This window comes from Tachyglossus aculeatus, chromosome 11 (genome assembly GCF_015852505.1).
Source record: "Tachyglossus aculeatus isolate mTacAcu1 chromosome 11, mTacAcu1.pri, whole genome shotgun sequence".
Classification (NCBI taxonomy): domain Eukaryota; kingdom Metazoa; phylum Chordata; class Mammalia; order Monotremata; family Tachyglossidae; genus Tachyglossus; species Tachyglossus aculeatus.
The window spans coordinates 4,164,765-4,188,309 of NC_052076.1; the positions used below are offsets into that span (position 1 = coordinate 4,164,765).

The window sequence follows — 23,545 nt, forward strand, 5'->3', positions numbered from 1 at the left end:
CTCCGAGCCGCTCTGATTCCCGCGCGGGGCAGCTTGGAGGCCGGCGTGCCACGGGGGGTTCGCCGCCCCGGGAATGACCTACTTTTGTCCGTGCTTCCTTCCCAGATGAGCTGCTGCTGGACCCCTCCGAGGGCTGGCTCCCAGACGGGACCTCGGAACCCACGGTCGAAGCCAAGCTCACGCCAGGAGCCCCGGGGTCCAGCTTTCTCCACGGGGTCTTCGCCCCGGCCGTCACGCCCCTTGGGCCGCCTGCAGACGGGTCCGGCGGTGAGGCTTCCGGCGGCGAGGACGGGTCGGACCGACCGAGCCCGGCCCGCTCGGACGTCCCCGCTTGGCCACCCCTAGAGACCTGGAGGGTGGCGGGGCTCGCCCCGTCTCTGCCCGTCACGCCTTTGCCTGAGGATGAGATGAGGTCAGTCTTGCCGGGGCCCCGGGAGGCCGAGTACCTCACCACCCTGTCCATCGGGGCCGGGGGCCGGTTGACCCCGGTGTCCGGCGTGGGCTCCAAGCTCTACAGCCCGGACGCTTTGGCCATATCACCCAGTCCCCTGCCTCCGTACGGCTTCCAGCTCTACACCGACGCCCTGGCCGTATCGCCCAGCCTGCTCCTGTCGGAGGGGATGCCCCCAGCCTCTCCACACGGTGGAAGTGAGGAATGGAGTTCCCCATCCGCAGCAGGAGGGGATGATGACGGAAAGCGACGGTCAGCGTCCAGTGGTCCACCGGGATCGTCAGCTCAGCTGGCAGCGGGGACTCTGATCCCGACGACCCCTTCTGGGGATGAGACCGGCGGCTTCAGCCTTGTCCCCGGAATCACTCCAACCTTGGATTCCACCCAGCGACCGGCCACTCTTCTGTCTGCTTCCCTCTCCGTCCAGTCAGCCGGGATTTCGGCCTCCCCCTCAGCTCCCGGCTGGCCTGCCATCCCGGGGCTCTCTCCCGGCTCCTCCGTGGGGACCGCCGAGCCCCCCACCAGCCCAGTGGCCGCTCCGAGCCGTCCCGAGTGGCCCGGCCCGCTACCTGCTTCTGGCCCTCCGACCCTGTGCGGGCACTGCGGCCCGTCGGCCGGCCCCGGAGGGCACGATGCTGGGTCTGGGGATGACCTCGCGACGCCGCTGACCTTGGCCCCGGCAGCAGGAGGGCCCGGCACGGTGGCCCCTACCAGGACGGCAGCCCCAGCCAGCCCCGAGTATCTGGAGGAGGAGTGGGAGCCGGCGGGAGATGCCTTTGATTCCTCGTTCCCCTCGAGACCCGGCATCTGGTTCTCTTCTCGGCCGGTGAAGGAACTGTGGTCGAGCGCGGTCCCACCCACAGCGTCCAGAGCCGGTCCAGCGGGAGACTTGTCCACCCGGATCTCTGCCTCCTTCATCCGGCCAGAGGCGGGGACCCTCGCGGACTCCGCTTCCCAGGGCGTCCTGGCTTCTGAGGCTGAAACGTCGGGCTTGCCGATCTTCGTCCCGTCCCCGCTCCCCTGGGACGCCCCCGGCAGCCATCAGGCCTTGGGGGTCTCCAGCTGGGCCGACGAGAAGGTGCCACCCGGTGCCACGGGGGCCGGAAACCCGTCTGCCTCTCCCAGCCTGGCTCCTCTCGCCGAGATTCCGCCGTTCTCCCTCCAAGGGGCCGCCAGCGTTTCCAAAGCGGGATTGGGACGCAGCCTGGATTTCACCCCCGGCCCTCCCTGGACACCCTTCCCGGAGCCTGTGGGGACGGCCTCGCCAACCCACGCCGGTCCGGCCCGGGGCTCCCCGGTGCTCTCGGCTCCGGCCCGGCTCCCCTCAGCCGGGAGCCCGGTCCTTCCCTGGACTGCACGGAGCTCAAACCTCTTCCGTTCAGACTCTCTGTCCATTCTGAGCGACACGCTGCCGCCACCATCACCGACCGGCTCCGCTTCCGGCTCCCTCGCGATCCCGGAAATGGCTTCGACATCGCTCCCGGATTCTGGAGACTCTTTGGCCTCCGCCTGGAACGCAGCTCCCTCTGCCACAGAGTCTTCGCTGGCCTTCTTTGGATCCTGGGGGCCTCCGTCTGAAGGACCGCACCCCCAGCCAGTCCCCACCCGCAGCCTCTCTGACGGTGACCCTCAGACGGCATCTGGGCCCTCCTCTTCCTCGGCTGCCCCGGTCTGGACGGAGGGGCCGGCCTCCTCCTCCTCACCCCCGCGGCCTTCAGGTGGAGGCCCTCGGCCCACGTCCTCCGGGCCCTCTTTCTCTGGAATCCTGCCTAGTCGGGAGCTGGGGGTCTCAAGCGGACCCTGGCCACCGTCGCCCTCCCAACCGATCTCTGAGATGACCCCTTCATCATCCCCGTCAGGCTTTGTGGCTTTCTCAAACGGCCCCGCCCTGGGCCACCTCTCCGCTGGCCCCAGCGCGGTCAGTGCGGCCAGCGTCACGCCTGTGTTGACCACCACCGCCGGCATCGGCCCGGGGGACCTGGGACCGACCCTCGGAACTCCGAGCACCCTACCCCTCCCATCCTCGGGAGCCTCTAGGACCCCATCCCTCCTACCCACAGTGACCCCCAGCACCCCATCCCTCCCATCCCCGGGGGCCACCAGCATTCCGCCCTTCCCATCCCAAGGGATTCCCAGCACCTCACCTCTTCCATTCCTGGGAACTCCCAGCACCCTTCCCCTCCAGTCCCAGGGGGTCCCCAACAACTCACCCCTCCCATTGCCAGGATCCCCCAGCATCCCACCCTTCCCAACCCCGGTGGCCTCCAGTAGCTCCCCTCTCCTGTTTCCAGAATCCCCCAGCACCCCGCTCCTCCCTTCTCCAGGATTCCCCAGTACTTCGCCTCTCCCATTCCCTGGAACCCCCACTATCCCACCCTTCCCATCCCGGGGGGCCTCCAGTAGCCTACTTCTCTTGTTTCCAGAATCCCCCAGCACCCCGGTCCTCCCTTCTCCAGGATTCCCCAGTACTTCACCTCTCCCATTCCCGGGAAACCCCGGCACCCCACCCTTCCCGTCCCCGGGGGCCCCCAGCAGCGCACTTCTCCCGTTTCCAGAATCCCCCAGCACCCCGTTCCTCCCTTCTCCAGGATTCCCCAGTACTTCACCTGTCCCATTCCCAGGAAACCCCGGCACCCCATCCTTCCCATCCCCGGGGTCCCCCAGTAGCTCACCTCTCCCGTTCCCGGGAGCCCCCAGCATGCCCGGTGCGGTCATCGCCACTCCGACCCCGGTCACCACCCGGCAGCCGTACGTGTGCGACATCACTGTCCCCGACGCTTACCTCATCACCGCTGGTAAGACCCAGCTCCCGGACCCTCGGGCGGGGCGGGGCGGGCTCTTCCAGGAAGGCCACACCGTCCCAAAACCCGGTGGCCGGTCGGAATCGGGGCCGGAAGTGGGAGGAGGACCATCGCTGGCCGCGAAACCGGGACCGGGAACCTCTTGGGATGGGGAGAACTTAGGAAGACCACCTCTGAGGAGGGCAGATTGCCGGAAACCCACCAGCCTTGGAGGGAAGAGGGAGCCAAAGTTGTTGGCTACTCAGATTGGCAAGGAATTGAAAGCAGAATGAAGCGGGGTAGTTACGGGTGTCGGGTTGTCCATGCTGGATCACTGCGGGAGAGTCAGGGATGGAGAAGGGAGAATCGGGGTGTTGGACGGTTGGTCCGGGGTCACTACGGGGAGGGGCAGGGGAGGGGAGAATCCGGGGTGTCGGACGGTTCTCCCTGGGTCACCGTAGGGGAGGTAGGGGTTGGAGAGGCGAGAATCAGGATCGTTAGAGGGTCTTCTGAGTCTCTTCAGGGGAGTCAGGGATGGAGAGGAGAGAGTCAGGTGTGATGGATGGTCAGTGTGGGATCACTGGGGGAGAGACAAGGGTGTTGGATGGTCCTTCCGTAATTGTGAGAGTAGTAAGTAGGTGTCCAGGAGGTGAACAGAACCCAGATCGTCCCTGCACCCTGCCTGGGACAGAGCCAGGGTACTTGGAGTCTGATTCCTTCTGCCCCAGAATAGTGCAGGATCTGTGTCCTTGGGTGAGTTCCTGAGCCTCTCTGAGCCCCAATTTACTCTGTAAAATGGAGGGGCTCCTCCCAGCCCCTGGGGATGCTAAAATGAGCTTGTCCCTGGGGAAGTGCTTTGGGAAGATGTAGGGCCTAGTAGATTGGGGACAACCAGGGTAGAAGGGCCATCGGTGTCCAGCTATATGTCCTCGCAGGCTTGTACTTGAGGTGGGGGTCAGCGTTCCCTGAATGATCACTCATAATTATAGGCATTAAGCGCTCACTTGGCACCAAGCACTGTGCTCAGCCCCAGGCCCCAGCATAGCCTAGTGGCTAGAGCCCAGGCCTGGGAAGTGGAAGGACCAGAGTTCTAATTCCGGCTCCGTTACGTGTCTCTTACGTGTCCTTGGGCAAAATCACTTCTCCGTATGTGTTATCTGTAGCGTGGGGATTCATTCATTCAGTCGTATTTATTGAGCGCTTGCTGTGTGCAGAGCACTGTACTAAGCACTTGGGAAGTACAGGTTGGCAACATGATGATGGGACAGGAACTGCGTCCAACCTGATTAACTCGTATCTACCCCAGTGCTTAGAACAGTGCCTGGCACCTTGTAAGCCCTTATCGAGCGTCATTATTTTTATTACCGTCCCTATGGGGTCCAGCAGCCGAGCGATAGGGAGAAGTGACGATCTGATCCCCATATTGCAGATGAGGAGGTTGAGGCTCAGAGAGGTCAAGCGGGCTCGCGACAGGAGGCGGGCAGCAGCCCCGCGCCCCGGGTGGCAGCCGGCCCGGGGGGGGAGGCTGAAGCACCGGGTGGTTTGGGGTGTGTTGGCAGTTTTGGCGCGGAGAGCGGTGCAGGAGTACATCATCATGGCCATCAAAGAAGTGCTGAGACTCCAGTTCAGCCGGGCCGTGGAGTTGGAGGTAAGCGCCGGCCGTGCCCGCCTTGCGTGGGCATGACTTGTTCCACGCGAGCCTCGTGCCCCCCAGCCGGATTTCGCGCCGGTCAGTGCGTCTTGGGATCACGTCTCTGGTCGAACCGCGGGCTCGAGCCGGCCGTCTGACCTCAGGCACGTCGTTCACCCTGCCTGGACGTCAATCAGTCGATCGTATTTATTGAGCGCTTTCTGCGTGCGGAGCTCCGTACTGAGCGCTCGGGAGAGGACACTGTAACAGTTTAACAGACACGTAGCCAGTGAGCTCCCGGTCTGGATGGGGAGACGGACGTTAATATAATCAATCGATCAATCAGTCGTATTTATTGAGCGCTTACTATGTGCAGAGCACTGGACTAAGCACTTGGGAAGTACAAATTGGCAACATATAGAGACAACAGTGGGCTCACAGTCTAAAAGGGGGAGACAGAGAACAAAACCAAACATACTAACAAAATAAAATAAATAGAATAGATGTGTACAAGCAAAATAAATTAATAAATAGAGTAATAAATATGTACAAACATATATACACACATATATACATATATATATATATAATATAAATCAGAGAAGCAGCGTGGTTCAGTGGAAAGAGCCCGGGCTTTGGAGTCAGAGGTCATGGGTTCAACTTCCAGCTCCGCCAGTTGTCAGCTGTGTGACTTTGGGCGAGTCACTTCACTTCTCTGGGCCTCTGGAAAATGGGGATTAAGACTGTGAGCCCCCCTTGGGACAACCTGATCACCTCGTCACCTCCCCAGCGCTTTGCACATAGTAAGCGCTTAATCAATCAATCAATCAATCGTATTTATTGAGCGCTTACTATGTGCAGAGCACTGTACTAAGCGCTTGGGAAGTACAAATTGGCATCACATAGAGACAGTCCCTACCCAACAGTGGGCTCACAGTCTAAAAGCCTAAATCTAAATGCTTCTAAATGCCATCCAAAAAAGAAAATAAAATATGGATATTTGTCCAACAGGGGAGGGATGCCTGCTTTTCTCCTCCCTCTTAGGGATGTCAGGGGTGGGCCCAGGCCGGGGAGAAGCACACCGGTGATGCCATTCCCCAGCTTCCAGGGAGTTAGCTCCGAGTTCATAACCCGGCCTCGGTCCCGGTGCCCCGCGGAGGGACGGGTGGGTGCGGGGCAGCAGCTGAGCGTCCGCTTCGGTTCCAGGTGTACGAGTTCTTCCCCGAGTTCTCCTTCCTGGTGACCTCGGGCCCGTTCGTCTATACGGCCATTGCCGTGATCAACGTGCTCATCAACAGCAGCCTGGTGCGTCACCGAACCCCCCTGATCCTGTCCGTGCAGCCCACTTTCTCCGTGCCCGGCGCCCGCTACCAGGTGCAGACCGGTGAGTGTCCGGCAGCGCCCGCCGAAGGGTCAGCGGGTGGGCGGGGGGGAGAGAGAATATCTATTCTGTTGATTTGATTTTGTTAATATGTTCTGTTTTGTCGTCTGTCTCCCCCTTCTAGACTGTGAGCCCGCTGTTGGGTTGGGACCGTCTCTATATGCTTCCCAAGCGCTTAGTACAGTGCTCTGCACACAGTAAGCGCTCAATAAATACGGCTGATTGATTGATTGAGGGCTGAGGCCCCGATCCTGAGGGCAGATAGCGTTTCGCTACTGTCCTCTCCCAAACGCTTAGTACAGTGCCCCGCACGCAGGGAAGCAGCGTGGTTCAGTGGAAAGAGCCCGGGCTTTGGAGTCAGAGGTCATGGGTTCAAATCCCAGCTCCACCACTTGTCAGCTGGGTGACTTGGGGCAAGTCACTTCACTTCTCTGGGCCTCAGTTCCCTCATCTGTGAAATGTCCCCATGAAGACTGTGAGCCCCCCGTGGGACAACCTGATCACCTTGTAACCTCCCCGGCGCTTAGAACAGTGCTTGGCACATAGTAAGCGCCGCGGGTTCCAGTCCCGGCTCCACCACTTGTCAGCTGGGTGACTTTGGGCAAGTCACTTCACTGGTCCTCAGTTCCCTCATGTGGAAAATGGGGATGAAGACTGTGAGCCCCATGTGGGACAACCTGATCACCTTGTAACCTCCCCAGCGCTTAGAACAGTGCTTTGCACATCGTAAGCGCTTAATAGATGCCATCATTATTATTAAGCGCTTAGTACAGTGCTCTGCACACAGTAAGCGCTCAATAAATACGATTGATTGATTAAACACTCAGTAAATAGTGTTTATTGATCGGTGAGGTCCGTCCCGGGGAAGGGGTCCCCTCCCCCGGGGCTGACGGCACCCCTCTCCCGATCGTCCCCAGCAATCCTCTCCGCTCCATCCCAGTCAGCCTCTGCCTGCCTTCTTCAATTCCGCCTCCCAATTCCCCCCTTTCTTCCCGCCCCTCTCTCCGGGGGCCTTCCCTGATTGGTGTCACCTGATTAATTCAATCGTATTTATTGAGCGCTTACTGTGTGCAGAGCACTGTACTAAGCGCTTGGGAAGTCCAAGTTGGCAACATATAGAGACGGTCCCTACCCAACAGCGGGCTCACAGTCTAGAAGACTTGATAATAATAATAATAATTTTAGACTGTGAGCCCACTGTTGGGTAGGGACTGTCTCTATATGTTGCCAATTTGGACCTCCCAAGCGCTTAGTACGGTGCTCTGCACATAGTAAGCGCTCAATAAACACGATTGATGATGATGAATAATAATAATAATGATAGCATTTATTAAGCACCTACTATTTGCAAAGCACTGTTCCAAGCGCTGAGCACTTGATCCCATCCCACCGTGCCCATCTTCATAGAGAAGCGGCGTGGCTCAGTGGAAAGAGCCCGGGCTTTGGAGTCAGAGGTCACGGGTTCAAATCCCGGCTCCTTGTCAGCCGGGTGACTTGGGGCGAGTCGCTGCACTTCTCTGGGCCTCAGTTCCCTCATCCGTAAAACAGGGATGAAGACTGTGAGCCCCACGTGGGACAACCTGGTGACCTTGTATCCCCCCCAGCGCTTAGTACAGTGCTCTGCACACAGTAAGCGCTCAATAAATACGATTGATGATTATTATTCGAGGTGTAGCTGGTGGGTGAAATTATCCACGTCTCCCGGCGTCCCCCGTGAACGGGTTGTGACGTGAGGACCGGGCCGTGGGCTCTTGATGGGGTCTTCTAAGTGGTCTCCACGGATGGACGTGTCGGATAAACTCAGTACAGTCTCTAGCTGGCAACTGGCAGTTACTTCTCACTTCGGGCATCTGTACGACGCGTGTGCTCGTCAACTATCCACAGACATTTGTCTTGTCTCTCCGCCCTGCTAGAGTAGACACCCCTTAGAGGGGCCGGGGATGGGTCTGGGGCATTCCTTAGCGCTCAGCACATTGACTGTGATCCCACTGTTGGGTAGAGACCGTCTCTATATATTGCCAACTTGTACTTCCCAAGTGCTTAGTACAGTGCTCTGCGCACAGTAAGCGCTCAATAAATACAATTGATTGACTGATTGCATTACACCCAGTGGGCACTCAATAAATACCGTTACTGCCGCTTCGCCACTGCATTATGCCGCGGTTGGTCAGGTTTCTTGAGCCCTTACTGTGTGCAGAGACCTGTGCTAAGTAGTAGTAGTAGTAGTAGAAATATTCATTCATTCATTCAGTCGTATTTATTGAGCGCTTACTGTGTGCAGAGCACTGGGCTAAGCGCTTGGGAAGTCCAAGTTGGCAACACGTAGAGGCGGTCCCTACCCAACAGTGGGCTCACGGTCTAGGAGGGGGAGACAGAGAACAAAACAAAACATATTAACAAAATAAAATAAATAGAAATAGAATAATAACTAGAATAGAATAGCAAATAGAATAGAATAAATAGAATAGAAATAGTAGTTATTAAGCTCATACTGTGTGCAGAAAACTGTGCTAAATGCTGAGAAAGAACAGAACACTCCCCCCACCCCCACAGCCCCTACTGTGTACAGAGACCTGTGCTAAGTAGCAGTAATAGTAATAGTAGAAATAGTATTTATTAAGCTCATACTGTGTGCAGAAAACTGTGCTAAATGCTGGGAAAGAACAGAACACTCCCCCCCCGACACACAGCCCCTACTGTGTGCAGAGACCTGTGCTAATTAGTAGTAATAGTAGAAATAGTATTCATTAAGCTCGTACTGTGTGCAGAAAGCTGTGCTAAATGCTGGGAAAGAACAGAACACTCCCCCCCCACCCCACACAGCCCCTACTGTGTGCAGAGACCTTTGCTAATTAGTAGTAATAGTAGAAATAGTATTTATTAAGCTCATACTGTGTGCAGAAAGCTGTGCAAAATGCTGAGAAAGAACAGAACACTCCCCCCCCACCCCACACAGCCCCTACTGTGTGCAGAGACCTTTGCTAATTAGTAGTAATAGTAGAAATAGTATTTATTAAGCTCATACTGTGTGCAGAAAGCTGTGCTAAATGCTGAGAAAGAACAGAACACTCCTCCCCCACCCCACACAGCCCCTACTGTGTGCAGAGACCTGTGCTAATTAGTAGAAATAGTATTTATTAAGCTCATACTGTGTGCAGAAAGCTGTGCTAAACGCTGAGAAAGAACAGAACACTCCCCCCCCCGCAGCCCCTACTGTGTGCAGAGACCTGTGCTAATTAGTAGTAATAGTAGAAATAGTATTCATTAAGCTCGTACTGTGTGCAGAAAGCTGTGCTAAATGCTGGGAAAGAACAGAACACTCCCCCCCTCAACACACACACAGCCCCTACTGTGGCAGAGACCTGTGCTAATTAGTAGAAATAGTATTTATTAAGCTCATACTGTGTGCAGAAAACTGTGCTAAATGCTGGGAAAGAACAGAACACTCCCCCACCCCACCCCACACAGCCCCTACTGTGTGCAGAGACCTGTGCTAATTAGTAGTAATAGTCGAAATAGTATTTATTAACCTGTGATAATTAGTAGTAGTAGTAGAAATAGTATTTATTAAGCTCATACTGTGTGCAGAAAACTGTGCTAAATGCTGGGAAAGAACAGAACACTCCGCCCCCCCCACCCCACACAGCCCCTACTGTGTGCAGAGACCTGTGCTAATTAGTAGTAATAGTCGAAATAGTATTTATTAACCTGTGATAATTAGTAGTAGTAGTAGAAATAGTATTTATTAAGCTCATACTGTGTGCAGAAAACTGTGCTAAATGCTGGGAAAGAACAGAACACTCCCCCACCCCACACAGCCCCTACTGTATGCAGAGACCTGTGCTAATTAGTAGTAATAGTCGAAATAGTATTTATTAACCTGTGATAATTAGTAGTAGTAGTAGTAGAAATAGTATTTATTAAGCTCATACTGTGTGCAGAAAACTGTACTAAATGCTGGAAAAGAACAGAACACTCCCCCTCACACACACACACACACACGCAGCCCCTACTGTGTGCAGAGACCTGTGCTAATTAGTAGTAATAGTCGAAATAGTATTTATTAACCTGTGATAATTAGTAGTAGTAGTAGAAATAGTATTTATTAAGCTCATACTGTGTGCAGAAAACTGTGCTAAATGCTGGGAAAGAACAGAACACTCCCCTCCCACCCCCCAACACAGCCCCTACTGTGTACAGAGACCTGTGCTAATTAGTAGTAATAGTAGAAATAATATTTATTAAGCTCGTACTGTGTGCAGAAAGCTGTGCTAAATTCTGGAAAATAACAGAACACTCCCCCCCCTTCAAAGCCCTACTAAAAGCTCACCTCTTCCAGGAAGCCTTCCCAGACTGAGCCTCCCTTTTCCTCGGCTCCTCCCGTCCCCATGGCCCCAAATCCCTCCCTCTGCTCTACCCTCCTCCCCACCCCGTAGCACTTGTGTATATATGTACGTATTTATTATTCTATTTATTTTATTAATGATGTGGCGCTATATCAATCAGTCGTATTTATTGAGCGCTTACTGTGTGCAGAGCACTGTACTGAGCGCTTGGGAAGTCCAAGTTGGCAACATATAGAGACGGTCCCTACCCAACAGTGGGCTCACAGTCTATATCTATAATTCTATTTATTTTTATCTATATTGATGCCTCCCTACTTGTTTTAATGTCTGTCTCCCTCCTTGTAGACTGTGAGCCCGTTGTTGGGTAGGGATTGTCTCTGTTGCCGAACTGTACTTTCCAGGCGCTTAGTACAGTGCTCCGCACACAGTAAGCGCTCAATAAATACGATTGAATGAATGAATGAACACTCGGGAATTACGCACAGCAGTTGTCCCTTGGGGAGCTCACAATCTAGAGAAGCAGCATGGCTCAGTGGAAAGAGCCCGGGCTTTGGAGTCAGAGGTCATGGGTTCGAATCCCGGCTCCGCCAATTGTCGGCTGGGTGACTTTGGGCAAGTCACTTCACTTCTCTGTGCCTCAGTTACCTCATCTGTAAAATGGGGATGAAGACTGTGAGCCCCATGTGGGACAACCTGATCACCTTGTAACCTCCCCAGCGCTTAGAACAGTGCTTTGCACATAGTAAGCGCTTAATAAATGCTATTATTATTATTATTATTTTTACTAAGCACTTAGGGGAGGATAGTAGAGGTGGAAAGCACCGTCCTCGCCCTCATGGAGCACTTAGAACAGTGCTTGGCACATAGTAAGCACTTTATAAATGCCATCATTATTATACAGACTAGCAAGGGGGGCAGGTAGTTTTATGTAGTTAATGAGGCTGGGAGAAGAAACAGCACTACAACTGGGAATAACCAGAGACGGGAGAGAAGGATATATCTGTAAATAAATCGATTAATTGCAGAGGAGCAAATCGACGGGTGCCGTAATTATACAGAGTAGATGTTGCAGAGAAGCTTCAGGACGGCTGCAGAGAAGCAGTGTGGCTCAGTGGAAAGAGCCCGGGCTTTGGAGTCAGAAGTCATGGGTTCGAATCCCGACTCCGCCCATTGTCAGCTGGGTGACTTTGGGCAAGTCACTTCACTTCTCTGGGCCTCAGTTACCTCATCTGTAAATTGGGGATGAAGACTGTGAGCCCCAGGTGGGACAACCTGATCACCTTGTATCCCCCCCAGCGCTTAGAACAGTGCTTTGCACATAGTAAGCACTTAACAAATGCCATTATTATTATTATTATTATTATTATTATTGTCAGCTGTGTGACTTTGGGCAAGTCACTTCACTTCTCTGGGCCTCAGTTACCTCATCTGGAAAATAGGGATGAAGACTGTGAGCCCCCCGTGGGACAACTTGATCACCTTGTAACTTCCCCAGCGCTTGGAACAGTGCTTTGCACATAGTAAGCGCTTAACAAATGCCATTATTATTATTATTATTATTATTATTGTCAGCTGTGTGACCTTGGGCAAGTCACTTCACTTCTCTGGGCCTCAGTTACCTCATCTGGAAAATAGGGATAAAGACTTTGAGCCCCCCGTGGGACAACTTGATCACCTTGTAACTTCCCCAGCGCTTGGAACAGTGCTTTGCACATAGTAAGCGCTTAACAAATGCCATTATTATTATTATGCTTATGTTTTATCGAGACTAGCAGTGGGTGGCAAGGGACCGGAAGCCAGAAGGACCTGGGTTCCGGTCCTGGTTCTTGCACTTGTCCGCTGTGTGACCTTGGACAGGTCACTTGTCTGTGCCTCAGTTTCCTCATCTGAATAATGGGGATTAAAAAAGTGGGACAGGGACTGCGTCCAACCGGGTTTGCTTGTACCCACCCTCAGCGCTTTGGTACCGTGCCTGGCACGTAGTAGGCACTGAACAAATGCCATTCCCAGTAAACGAATTTTTCAAAATGGTGAGAGTGGGTGGCAGTGCTAGTTGGGATGGTATTAGTGGCGGCGGTGGCAGTGACGGCGATCCCTCCCGCCCCAGTGCTGCAGTTCGTGCCCCGCGGCGTGGATCCGCGCTTCTGCAACTTCACGCAGCGCGTGGAGCGGGGCCTGCGCACGGCCTTCGCGGAAGTGAGGAAGCAGCAGCGGGAGACACACAACTTCACCGTGCAGGTGCGGAGGAGCGGGGGGGCGGATCTCCGTGCCGGCCACCGGGCTCCGGCCCCCCTCGGTCCCGTAGGCTTCCCGGGTGGGGGGGGATCAATCCGGCGTCGCCTTCTGGGCCCCGTCACGGCTCCGGACTCCTGCGGCCTCACCGACGTGGTCGGGGGTGAGGAAAGGGAGCGAGCCCCTCTCCTTCCTGCCCTCTTCCCTATCCGTGTCACCTCTGCCTCCCCCGGCCGTTGTCCCCACACCAGATCCTGAACGTGACCGTGGGGACCCCCTGGACGGGCCCCCGCCAGGGCCCCGTGAGCGTGGTCTTCGCGGTCCGCGGCCGGGACGGCTTCCTCAACGGCTCGGAGGTCAGCGAGCTGCTGCGCAACCTGAGCCGTGTCGAGTTCAGCTTCTACCTGGGCTTCCCCGTCCAGCAGATCGCCGAGCGTGAGTGTCCGGCCCTCCCTTCCCCAGCTCCCTTGCTCCCACAGTCTGGCCGAGTATGGGGGTATGGGTTGGCCCTGTGTCTGTCCCTCCCTCTCCCTGTCCCCCGGGAGTGTGACTATCCGTCCCGCCCCCAGCCCCTTGTCCCCCGGTCCGGCGGATGGTCACGCGTGAGCGTCCAGCCCAGCCCCCATCTCCCCCGCTGTTGCCGGGACCTAGCGTCTGGGGGCAAACGGACCCTAGAAACCAAACTGGCATCAAGAGGGGCATCTCCGTGCGGGAGGGACTGACCCTCAGCCCCAGCCCACCAGCGTGGCTCAGTGGAAAGAGCCCGGGTTTTAGAATCAGAGGTCATGGGTTTGAATCCCCGCTCTGCCACTCAGCTGTGGGCCCTTGGGCAAGCCACTTCTCTGTGCCTCAGCTACCTCATCTGTAAAAAAAAAGTGGGATTAAGACTGCGAGCCCCCCGTGGGACAACTTGATCACCTTGTATCCCCTCCCAGTGCTTAGAACAGTGCTTTGCACATAGTAAGCGCTTAACAAATGCCATCATCATCATCATCATCACTCGCCACCTCTGCGGGGCAGAGGAAGGTGACTTGTGTTCGGCCTTCTCGGAGTAAGGGAAAGGTCGTGGGCCCACAGGACCCCTGGCCTTCCGCCAATATATTGCCCAGCCTCCCCTTCCTCTGTGCCGACTCACGCCTGGACCCTCATCGGGCTGGGTTTGGCCGTCCTCTCCATCCCCCATGGTCACATCTTGGACCCCTCCTGCTTCCAACGTGGCTTTGCACATAGTAAGCGCTTAATAAATGCCATCATTATTATTATTATTATTTGAATCCCCGCTCTGCCACTTGTCAGCAATGGGACCTTGAGCAAGCCACTTAACTTCTCCGGACCTCAGTTACATCGTCTGTAAAAAAATGGGATTAAGACTGTGACCCCCTGTGGGACAACCTGATCACCTTGAATCCCCCCAGCCAGTGCTTAGAACAGTGCTTTGCACATAGTAAGCGCTTAATAAACGCCATCATTATTATTATTATTATTACTTGAATCCCCGCTCTGCCACTTGTCAGCAATGGGACCTTGAGCAAGCCACTTAACTTCTCCGGGCCTCAGTTACATTGTCTGTAAAAAAAAAATGGGATTAAGACGGTGAGCCCCCCCGTGGAACAACCTGATCACCTTGTATCCCCCCCGCCAGCGCTTAGAACAGTGCTTTGCACATAATAAGCGCTTAATAAATGCTATTATTATTATTATTATTATTATTATTATTATTATTATTATTATTTGAATCCCCACTCTGCCACCTGTCAGCAATGGGACCTTGAGCAAGCCACTTAACTCCTCCGGGCCTCAGTTACATCGTCTGTAAAAAAAATGGGATTAAGACTGTGAGCCCCCCGTGGGACAACCTGATCACTTTGTATCCCCCCCCAGTGCTTAGAACAGTGCTTTGCACATAGTAAGCGCTTAATAAATGCCATCATTATTATTATTATTATTACTTGAATCCCTGCTCTGCCACTTGTCAGCAATGGGACCTTGAGCAAGCCACTTAACTTCTCCGGGCCTCAGTTACATCGTCTGTAAAAAAAAATGGGATTAAGACTGTGAGCCGCCCCGTGGAACAACCTGATCACCTTGCATCCCCCCCGCAGTGCTTAGAACAGTGCTTTGCGCATAATAAGCGCTTAATAAATGCTATTATTATTATTATTATTATTATTATTATTATTATTATTATTATTTGAATCCCCACTCTGCCACCTGTCAGCAATGGGACCTTGAGCAAGCCACTTAACTCCTCCGGGCCTCAGTTACATCGTCTGTAAAAAAAATGGGATTAAGACTGTGAGCCCCCCGTGGGACAACCTGATCACTTTGTATCCCCCCCCCAGTGCTTAGAACAGTGCTTTGCACATAGTAAGCGCTTAATAAATGCCATCATTATTATTATTATTATTACTTGAATCCCTGCTCTGCCACTTGTCAGCAATGGGACCTTGAGCAAGCCACTTAACTTCTCCAGGCCTCAGTTACATCGTCTGTAAAAAAAATGGGATTAAGACTGTGAGCCCCCCGTGGAACAACCTGATCACCTTGTATCCCCCCCGCCAGCGCTTAGAACAGTGCTTTGCACATAGTAAGCGCTTAATAAATGCCATCATCATTATTATTATTATTATTATTATTATTATTTGAATCCCCACTCTGCCACTTGTCAGCAATGGGACCTTGAGCAAGCCACTTAACTCCTCCAGGCCTCAGTTACATCATCTGTAAAAAAAATGGGATTAAGACTGTGAGCCCCCCGTGGAACAACCTGATCACCTTGTATCCCCCCCGCCAGCGCTTAGAACAGTGCTTTGCACATAGTAAGCGCTTAATAAATGCCATCATCATTATTATTATTATTATTTGAATCCCCGCTCTGCCACTTGTCAGCAATGGGACCTTGAGCAAGCCACTTAACTCCTCCGGGCCTCAGTTACATCATCTGTAAAAAAAATGGGATTAAGACTGTGAATCCCCCCACCCCGTGGAACAACCTGATCACCTTGTATCCCCCCCGCCAGCGCTTAGAACAGTGCTTTGTGCATAGTAAGCGCTTAACAAATACCGTCGTTATTTATGATTATTTAATACGATCCACGCCGCTGAGCCCCACCGTTTTACCTCACAGCTTTCCAGTACCCACAGCTTAACGTCTCACACCTGATGAAGTCATCGTGGGTGAAGACAGGTACGTTGAGCCCTTGGGGAGGGGTGGGCGCGGAAGACCCTGACCCTGGAGCTCCCAAGCGTGTGAAAGGCTGGGCCGGGGCCCGCAGCCTTTTGCCCCGGGTCGTCTCCGAGAGCACCCCCTTCTCCCTCAATCGTATTTATTGAGCGCTTACTATGTGCAGAGCGCTGTACTAAGCGCTTGGGAAGTCCAAATTGGCAACACATAGAGGCAGTCCCTACCCAACAGTGGGCTCCCAGTCTCCGACCCCACTGGGCTGCGGCCACCCCCGTGACCCGTCCGCGGGGACCGACTCCGGTGCGCGCGGTTGGCTTCGCACCCAGTTCTCCTGGGGGTGATCGAGCGGCGGCTGCAGAGCGACGTGTTCCGGGCCGAAATGGAGCGCAAGCTAGCCCGGGTGCTCAGCGAGGCCCTGGCCGGCCGGCGGCTTTGGAGAAGGGCCAGCTTCGCCGGCAGCAGGGTGGTGCAGGTGGGTGGCGGCGGCGGCGGCGGCGACGACGGGCTACCGGCGGCCGGCCGCGGGCCACCGACGGCTCCCGTCCCCTTTCAGGTGGTGAACGTGTCCAGGCTGGAGGGAGACGACAGCCCGGTGCAGCTGGTCTACTTCGTGGAGGACCAGGACGGCCAGAGGCTCGGGGCCGCCGCCGCCTCCGAGCTCATCAACCGCGTCGACCTCCAGAGAGCCGCCATCATCCTCGGCTACCGCATCCGAGGCTCCCTCGCCCAGCGTGAGTCCTCGGGGGCCGGGGGACGGGAGCCCCCAGCCTCCTTTTCCCAAGGACAGGGCCCAGGCTGGACCGCTCATACTACTACTACTAATAATGATGGCATTTATTATATTATTTATTACTATTATCATATATTATCATATTAATATGTAATATATCACATATTAATATATCATATATCATATATTATCATATAATATATCATACTTATAATATATCATACATTATAATGTAATACATACATTATAATGTAATATATCATACATTATAATGTAATATATCATACATTATAATATAATATATCATACATTGTAATATATATCATACATTATAATATAATATATCATACATTATAATATAATGTATCATACATTATAATATAATGTATCATACATTATAATATAAGGTATCATACATTATAATATAAGGTATACATTATAATATGATGTATCATATATTATAATATGATGCTTCATACATTATAATATGATGCTTCATACATTATAATATGATGCATCATACATTATAATATGATGCATCATACATTATAATATGATGCATCATACATTATAATATGATGCGTCATACATTATAATATGATGCGTCGCATTATAATATGATGCGTCATGCATTATAATATGATGCGTCATACATTATAATATGATGCGTCATACATTATAATATGTATCATACATTATAATATGATGTATCATACATTATAATATGATGTATCGTATATTTTAATATGATATATCATGTATGATAATGTGATATATCTTAATATATTGATCAATATATTAATTATATTAGTATATATGATACGTTATTATTTTATTATTTATTATTATTTTATTATATTATTATTATATATTTGTTATTACTCTGCACACAGTAAGCGCTGAATAAATACGATCGATTGATTTATTAAGCGCTGGGGAGGTGACAAGGTGATCAGGTTGCCCCACGGCGGGGCTCACGGTCTTCATCCCCATTTGACAGATGAGGGAACTGAGGCAGAGAGAAGTGCAGCCAAAGTCACCCGGCTGACAATGGGCGGAGCCGGGATTTGAACCCAAGACCTCCGACTCCAAAGCCCGGGCTCTTTCCACTGAGCCACGCTGCTTCTAGAGGGGCAGGGTCTGTGGGAACGAATCTGAGCGGGTGGGTGTGTGTGTGTTTCATTCATTCAGTCGTATTTATTGAGCGCTTACTGTGTGCAGAGCACTGTACTAAGCGCTTGGGAAGTACAAGTTGGCAACATATAGAGACGGTCCCTACCCAACAGCGGTCTCACAGTCTAGAAGGGTTCACTCGTATTTATTGAGCGCTTACTGTGTGCAGAGCACTGTACTAAGCGCTTGGGAAGTACAAGTCGGCAACATATAGACACGGTCCCTACCCAACAGCGGGCTCACAGTCTAATAGGGTTCAATCTTATTTATTGAGCGCTTACTGTGTGCAGAGCACTGTACTAAGCGCTTGGGAAGTACAAGTTGGCAACATATAGAGACGGTCCCTACCCAACAGCGAGCTCACAGTCTAGAAGGGTTCAATCGTATATATTGAGCGCTTACTGTGTGCAGAGCACTGTACTAAGCGCTTGGGAAGTACAAGTCGGCAACACATAGAGACGGTCCCTACCCAACAGCGGGCTCACAGTCTAGAAGGGTTGTGTGCGCACGCGCGCAGCGTGCTTGTATGTGTGTGTCATGCGCATGAGTGCTGCGTGTACGTCGAGAGGAGTGATGTGTGTGCCAGCGTATGTCATATCAGTCAACGTGTGCAGAACGGTTCGCACAACACGGGGGGGGTGTATGCGAGGTTGCACGTCTGTACGGGTGTGAAGGTAGCTCTGCGTGCCTGGATTTGTATGTGTGTGGGCTTGTGAGTGTGAGAGTTGCGTGTGGACATACGTGTACCTGCTTGTCGGTGGGATGTGCAGCTGTGATCTTGCAGTGGTTCCGTGTGGTCTGTTTCCAGAGCCCGGAAAACCAGGCGGGAAGCCAAGCTCTTAAATTCAGAGCGCAGTGCTCGGCTCCAGCTAGACACCCAAAGCTTCTTCTGATAGTATTATTCATTCAGTCGTATTTATTGAGCGCTTACTGTGTGCAGAGCAGTGGACTAAGCGCTTGGGAAGTCCAAGTTGGCAACATCTAGAGACGGTCCCTACCCAGCAGCGGGCTCACGGTCTAGAAGATGAGAGTACTGGTGGTGGCAATCAAACAATCAATCGTATTTATTGAGCACTTACTGTGTGCAGAGCACTGTACTAAGCGCTTGTGGGTAAGCGCTTTGTGCCAAGCACTGCGGGAAATACGAGATCTTCGTGGCTGAGTGGAAAGAGCCCGGGCTTTGGAGTCAGAGGTCATCGGTTCAAATCCCGGCTCCGCCACTTGTCAGCTTGTGACTTTGGGCAAGTCACTTCACTTCTCTGGACCTCAGTTCCCTCATCTGGAAAATGGGGATGAAGACTCTGAGCCCCCCGTGGGACAACCTGATCACCTTGTAAAGTCCCCAGCGCTTAGAACAGTGCTTTGCACATAGTAAGTGCTTAATAAATGCCATCATTATTATTATTATTATCTTCAGCTCAGACACACTCCCTGTCCCCCACAGAGCTCACTGTCTAAGGGGGAAGGAGAAGTGGTATTTGAGTTTCCGTTTTACAGATGAGGCAACTGAGGCACAGGAGAAGCAGCGTGGCTCGGTGGAAAGAGCACAGGCTTTGGAGTCCGAGATTTGGTTCAAATCCCGGCTCCGCCAACTGTCAGCTGCGCGGCTTTGGGCAAGTCACTTCACCGCTCTGGGCCTCAGTTACCTCATCTGGAAAATGGGGATTAAAACTGAGAGCCCCCCTGCCGTGGGGCAACCTGATCACCTTGCAACCTCCCCAGCGCTTAGAAGAGTGCTTTGCACATAGTAAGCGCTTAACAAACACCATCATTATTATTATTATTATTATTAAGCGACCCGCCCAAGGTCACACAGGGCTGGGATTAGAACTCCGGTCCCCGGACTCCCAAGCCCAGGCGCTTTCCTCTAGGCCACTCTGCTTTTCCTGTGGGACTGGGGGCAGTCTGACCCTTTTGGTCCCGCCCCATCACTTAGCACCGAGTAGGCATTTAATAAATAGCTGACTTGCCGTCTTCGGCTCATCGTACTGAGCACCCGCTGCGGGCGGGGCACTCTGCGTGGGTCTCGGTGGTACAGGGTGCAAGAAGCAGACGTAGTCCCGTCCCCCGAAAAGGCTAGGGCTGTGGTGGGCCCGGGGGGGTGCAGGGCGGGCCCGGTGGAGTGACCAGGTCCCCGGGCCCTGCCCTCCGTGCCGGCCGGCAGCCTTGGACCGGGCGAGGGGCCTCCCCCCCGAGTCCCGGAGCAACAACCTGTGGATCGCGGTCGGCGTGGCGGGGCCCGCCGTGGTGGTCGTGGCCGTCTTGGTCATCCTCTACTGGAAACTCTGCCGCACCGACAAGCTGGACTTCCAGACTGACCCCAGTGGCACCGTCCAGCCCCGCCAGAAGGTACTAATAATAGCTACGGTATTGGTTAAGTGCTGACCACTGGTCTGGGTTCGAGCACCCTGTCCCTCGTAGGGCTCACAATCTCCCCATCGTCTCCTCTGTCCTTTCGTCCCCTCCGCCCTGCAGCTGCAGGTCCCCAGCGTCAAGGGCTTTGACTTTGCCAAGCAGCACCTGGGCCAGCACAGCAAGGACGACATCCTGACCCTCCAGGAGCCGGACGCCCCGCCGCCGCCGCCGCCGCCCGGCCCGGGGAAGGAGCCCGCGCCACCGCCGCCGCCGCCGTCGGAGAACGGAGAGGTGGCCGGCCCCGCGGGGAACCCGGCCGCCAAGGCCCCGCCGCCGGCCCGTCGCCGCGGGAGGTGGTTATCCAGCGGGGTCGGCGCCGAGGGGGTGAAGGGCTGGGCGGGGTGACGTCCAGCCCTCTGTCCGCCCTGTCTCTGCTCCCGCAGGGTGTCCCCGTCGGACGCGGACTCCTCGGAGAGCGAGCCGTCGAGCGAGAGGGAAGCTACGGACGAGCCCGCCGGCCTCCCGGCCCCGGCGGGCAGAGCCTCCCGAGAGCCCCAAGGTGGTAGGTGTCCACTGGTTTCACCCGCAGGACCTCCCCAGCGCTTAGAACAGTGCTCTGCACATAGTAAGCGCTTAACAAATGCCATCATCATCATCATCATCCCTCCGTCGACCTCCTCGCCGTTCGTCCCCACTCCCCCCCGTCTTCCTCCAGCTCGTCCCGGGTTGGCAAGGGGAGAGATGAGAACGAGGGGCAGTGAGTAGGTTGGCGTGAGAGAAGCAGAGAGTATGATGATGATGGTATTTAAGCGCTTACTATGTGCAAAGCACTGTTCTAAGCGCTGGGGGGATACCAGGTGATCAGGTTGTCCCACGTGGGGCTCACAGTCTTCATCCCCGTTTGACAGATGAGGGAACTGAGGCTCAGAGAAGTTAAGCGGCTTCCCGAAGGTCACACAGCTGACAAGTGGCGGAGCCGGGATTCGAACCCATGGCCTCTGACTCCCAAGCCCGCACTCTTTCCACCGAGGCGCACTGCTTCACAGTATGAGAGTGTGAGCTGAGGTGCAGTGGGAGGAGAGAGTGGGGACTCTAATGGGATTTAGACTGTGAGCCCACTGTTGGGTAGGGACTGTCTCTATATGTTGCCAATTTGTGCTTCCCAAGCGCTTAGTACAGTGCTCTGCACGTAGTAAGCGCTCAATAAATGCGATTGATGATGACGATGATTATCCGCTTGACGGGGAGAGGAAGGGGTCACCGATTGAGGTTTTGGAAGAGGGGGGAGACATAGGTGAAACTTCCAGGCCCCAGGTCTCCCTCCATGCAGTGCCTTCCGAAATCACCTCTCCAGGAGGCCTTCCCCGATTCACCTCTCTGATCCCTTAATAATAATAATAATAATAATGTTGGTATTTATTAAGCACTTACTATGTGCAAAGCACTGTTCTAAGCGCTGGGGAGGATACAGGGTGATCAGGTTGTCCCACGGGGGGCTCACGGTCTTCATCCCCATTTTACAGATGAGGGAACTGAGTCCCAGAGAAGTGAAGTGACTTGCCCGAAGTCACACAGCTGACAATGGGCGGAGCCGGGATTTGAACCCATTACCTCTGATGATGACGATGGTGGCATTTATTAGGCGCTTACTAGGTGCCAAGCACTGTTCTAAGCGCTGGGGAGGTTGCAAGGCAATCAGGTTGCCCCACAGGGGGCTCATAGTCTTCATCCCCATTTTACAGATGAGGGAACTGAGTCCCAGAGAAGTGAAGTGACTTGCCCAAAGTCACACAGCTGACAATGGGCGGAGCCGGGATTTGAACCCATGACCTCTGACTCCAAAGCCGGTGCTTTTTCCACTGAGCCATGCAGCTTCCCTTGGCTTGGCCTGATCCCTCGGCTTGAGAAGCAGCGTGGCTCAGTGGAAATGGCACGGGCTTGGGAGTCGGAGGTCACGGGTTCAGATCCCGGCCCCGCCTCTTGTCAGCTGTGTGACTTTGGGCAAGTCACTTCACTTCTCTGGGCCTCAGTTACCTCATCTGGAAAATGGGGATTAAGATTGTGAGCCCCACATGGGACAACCTGATCCCCTTGTATCCTCCCCAGCACTTAGAACAGTGCTTTGCACATAGTAAGCACTGTGAGCCCGCTGTTGGGTAGGGACCGCCTCTATGTGTTGCCAACTTGTACTTGCCAAGCGCTTAGTACAGTGCCCTGCACACAGTAAGCGCTCAAGAAATACAATTGAATGAATGAATGAATGAACAAATAGAGAAGCAGCGTGACTCAGTGGAAAGAGCCCGGGCTTTGGAGTCAGAGGTCATGGGTTCGAATCCCAGCTCCAACAATTGTCAGCTGTGTGACTTCGGGCAAGTCACTTAACTTCTCTGTGCCTCAGTTCCCTCATCTGTAAAATGGGGATTAAGACTGTGAGCCCCATGTGGGAAGACCTGATCACCTTGTAACCTCCCCAGCGCTTAGAACAGTGCTTTGCACATAGTAAGCGCTTAATAAATGCCATTATTATTATTATTATTATTATTAAATACCAAAATTATTATTATTATTCCCTGAAACTCCCACATTAGCATTTCTTCCCCAACTCTGCACTTACGTTTTCTCAGACCTGTTTATTTAAGAGATTACTTTCCTCCTTTTTTTACGGTATTTGTTAAGCTCCTATCAGGTGCCAGGCACTGTGCTAAGTGCTGGGCTATATACAAGATAATAGGGTTGGACATATCCCTGTTCAGCTTAGAGCTCCCTGTCTTAATCCCCATTTTCCAGATAAGAGTAACTGAGGCACAGAGAAATGAAGTGACTTGCCCAGGGTCACACAGCCGACCGGTGACGGAGTCAGGATTAGAACCCAGATCCTTCCGACTCTCAGGCCTGTGCTCCGTCCCCCTAGGCCCTGCTGCTTCTTCCTTCCGTCTGTAAATTGCAATAATAAATAATTGTGGTATTTAAGTGCTTACTATGTGCCAGGCACTGTTGTAAGCGCCAGGGTGGATAAAAGCAAATCGGGTTGAATACAGTCCCTGTCCCACGTGGGGCTCACAGTCTTAATGCCCATTTTACAGATGAAGGATCTGAGGCCCAGAAAAGTGAAGCGACTTGCCCAAGGTCACACGGAAGACAAGTGGCGGAGCCGGGATTCGAACCCAGGTCCTTTTGACTCCCAGGCGCGGGCTCTATCCATTATTTTAGGGTCCCTCGACCCCTGCTAGATTGTAAGGGCCTTGAGAGCGGATCCTACCTGCTCGCTCTTTTGGCACTCTCC

General features: G+C 53.5%; 1 protein-coding gene across 1 annotated transcript in view; it reads left to right on the top strand.

The window, feature by feature from the left end:
* Positions 1–23,545, top strand: part of KIAA1549 (KIAA1549 ortholog) — a 55,547-nt gene that overhangs the window by 17,255 nt on the left and 14,747 nt on the right. The window contains exons 3-13 of the mRNA XM_038753550.1: positions 106–3,246; positions 4,791–4,879; positions 6,068–6,245; positions 12,696–12,826; positions 13,072–13,255; positions 15,948–16,007; positions 16,331–16,476; positions 16,558–16,735; positions 20,072–20,256; positions 20,383–20,615; positions 20,706–20,824. Coding sequence (XP_038609478.1) covers positions 106–3,246; positions 4,791–4,879; positions 6,068–6,245; positions 12,696–12,826; positions 13,072–13,255; positions 15,948–16,007; positions 16,331–16,476; positions 16,558–16,735; positions 20,072–20,256; positions 20,383–20,615; positions 20,706–20,824 — 4,644 coding nt within the window. The remainder of the gene's footprint in view (positions 1–105; positions 3,247–4,790; positions 4,880–6,067; positions 6,246–12,695; positions 12,827–13,071; positions 13,256–15,947; positions 16,008–16,330; positions 16,477–16,557; positions 16,736–20,071; positions 20,257–20,382; positions 20,616–20,705; positions 20,825–23,545) is intronic.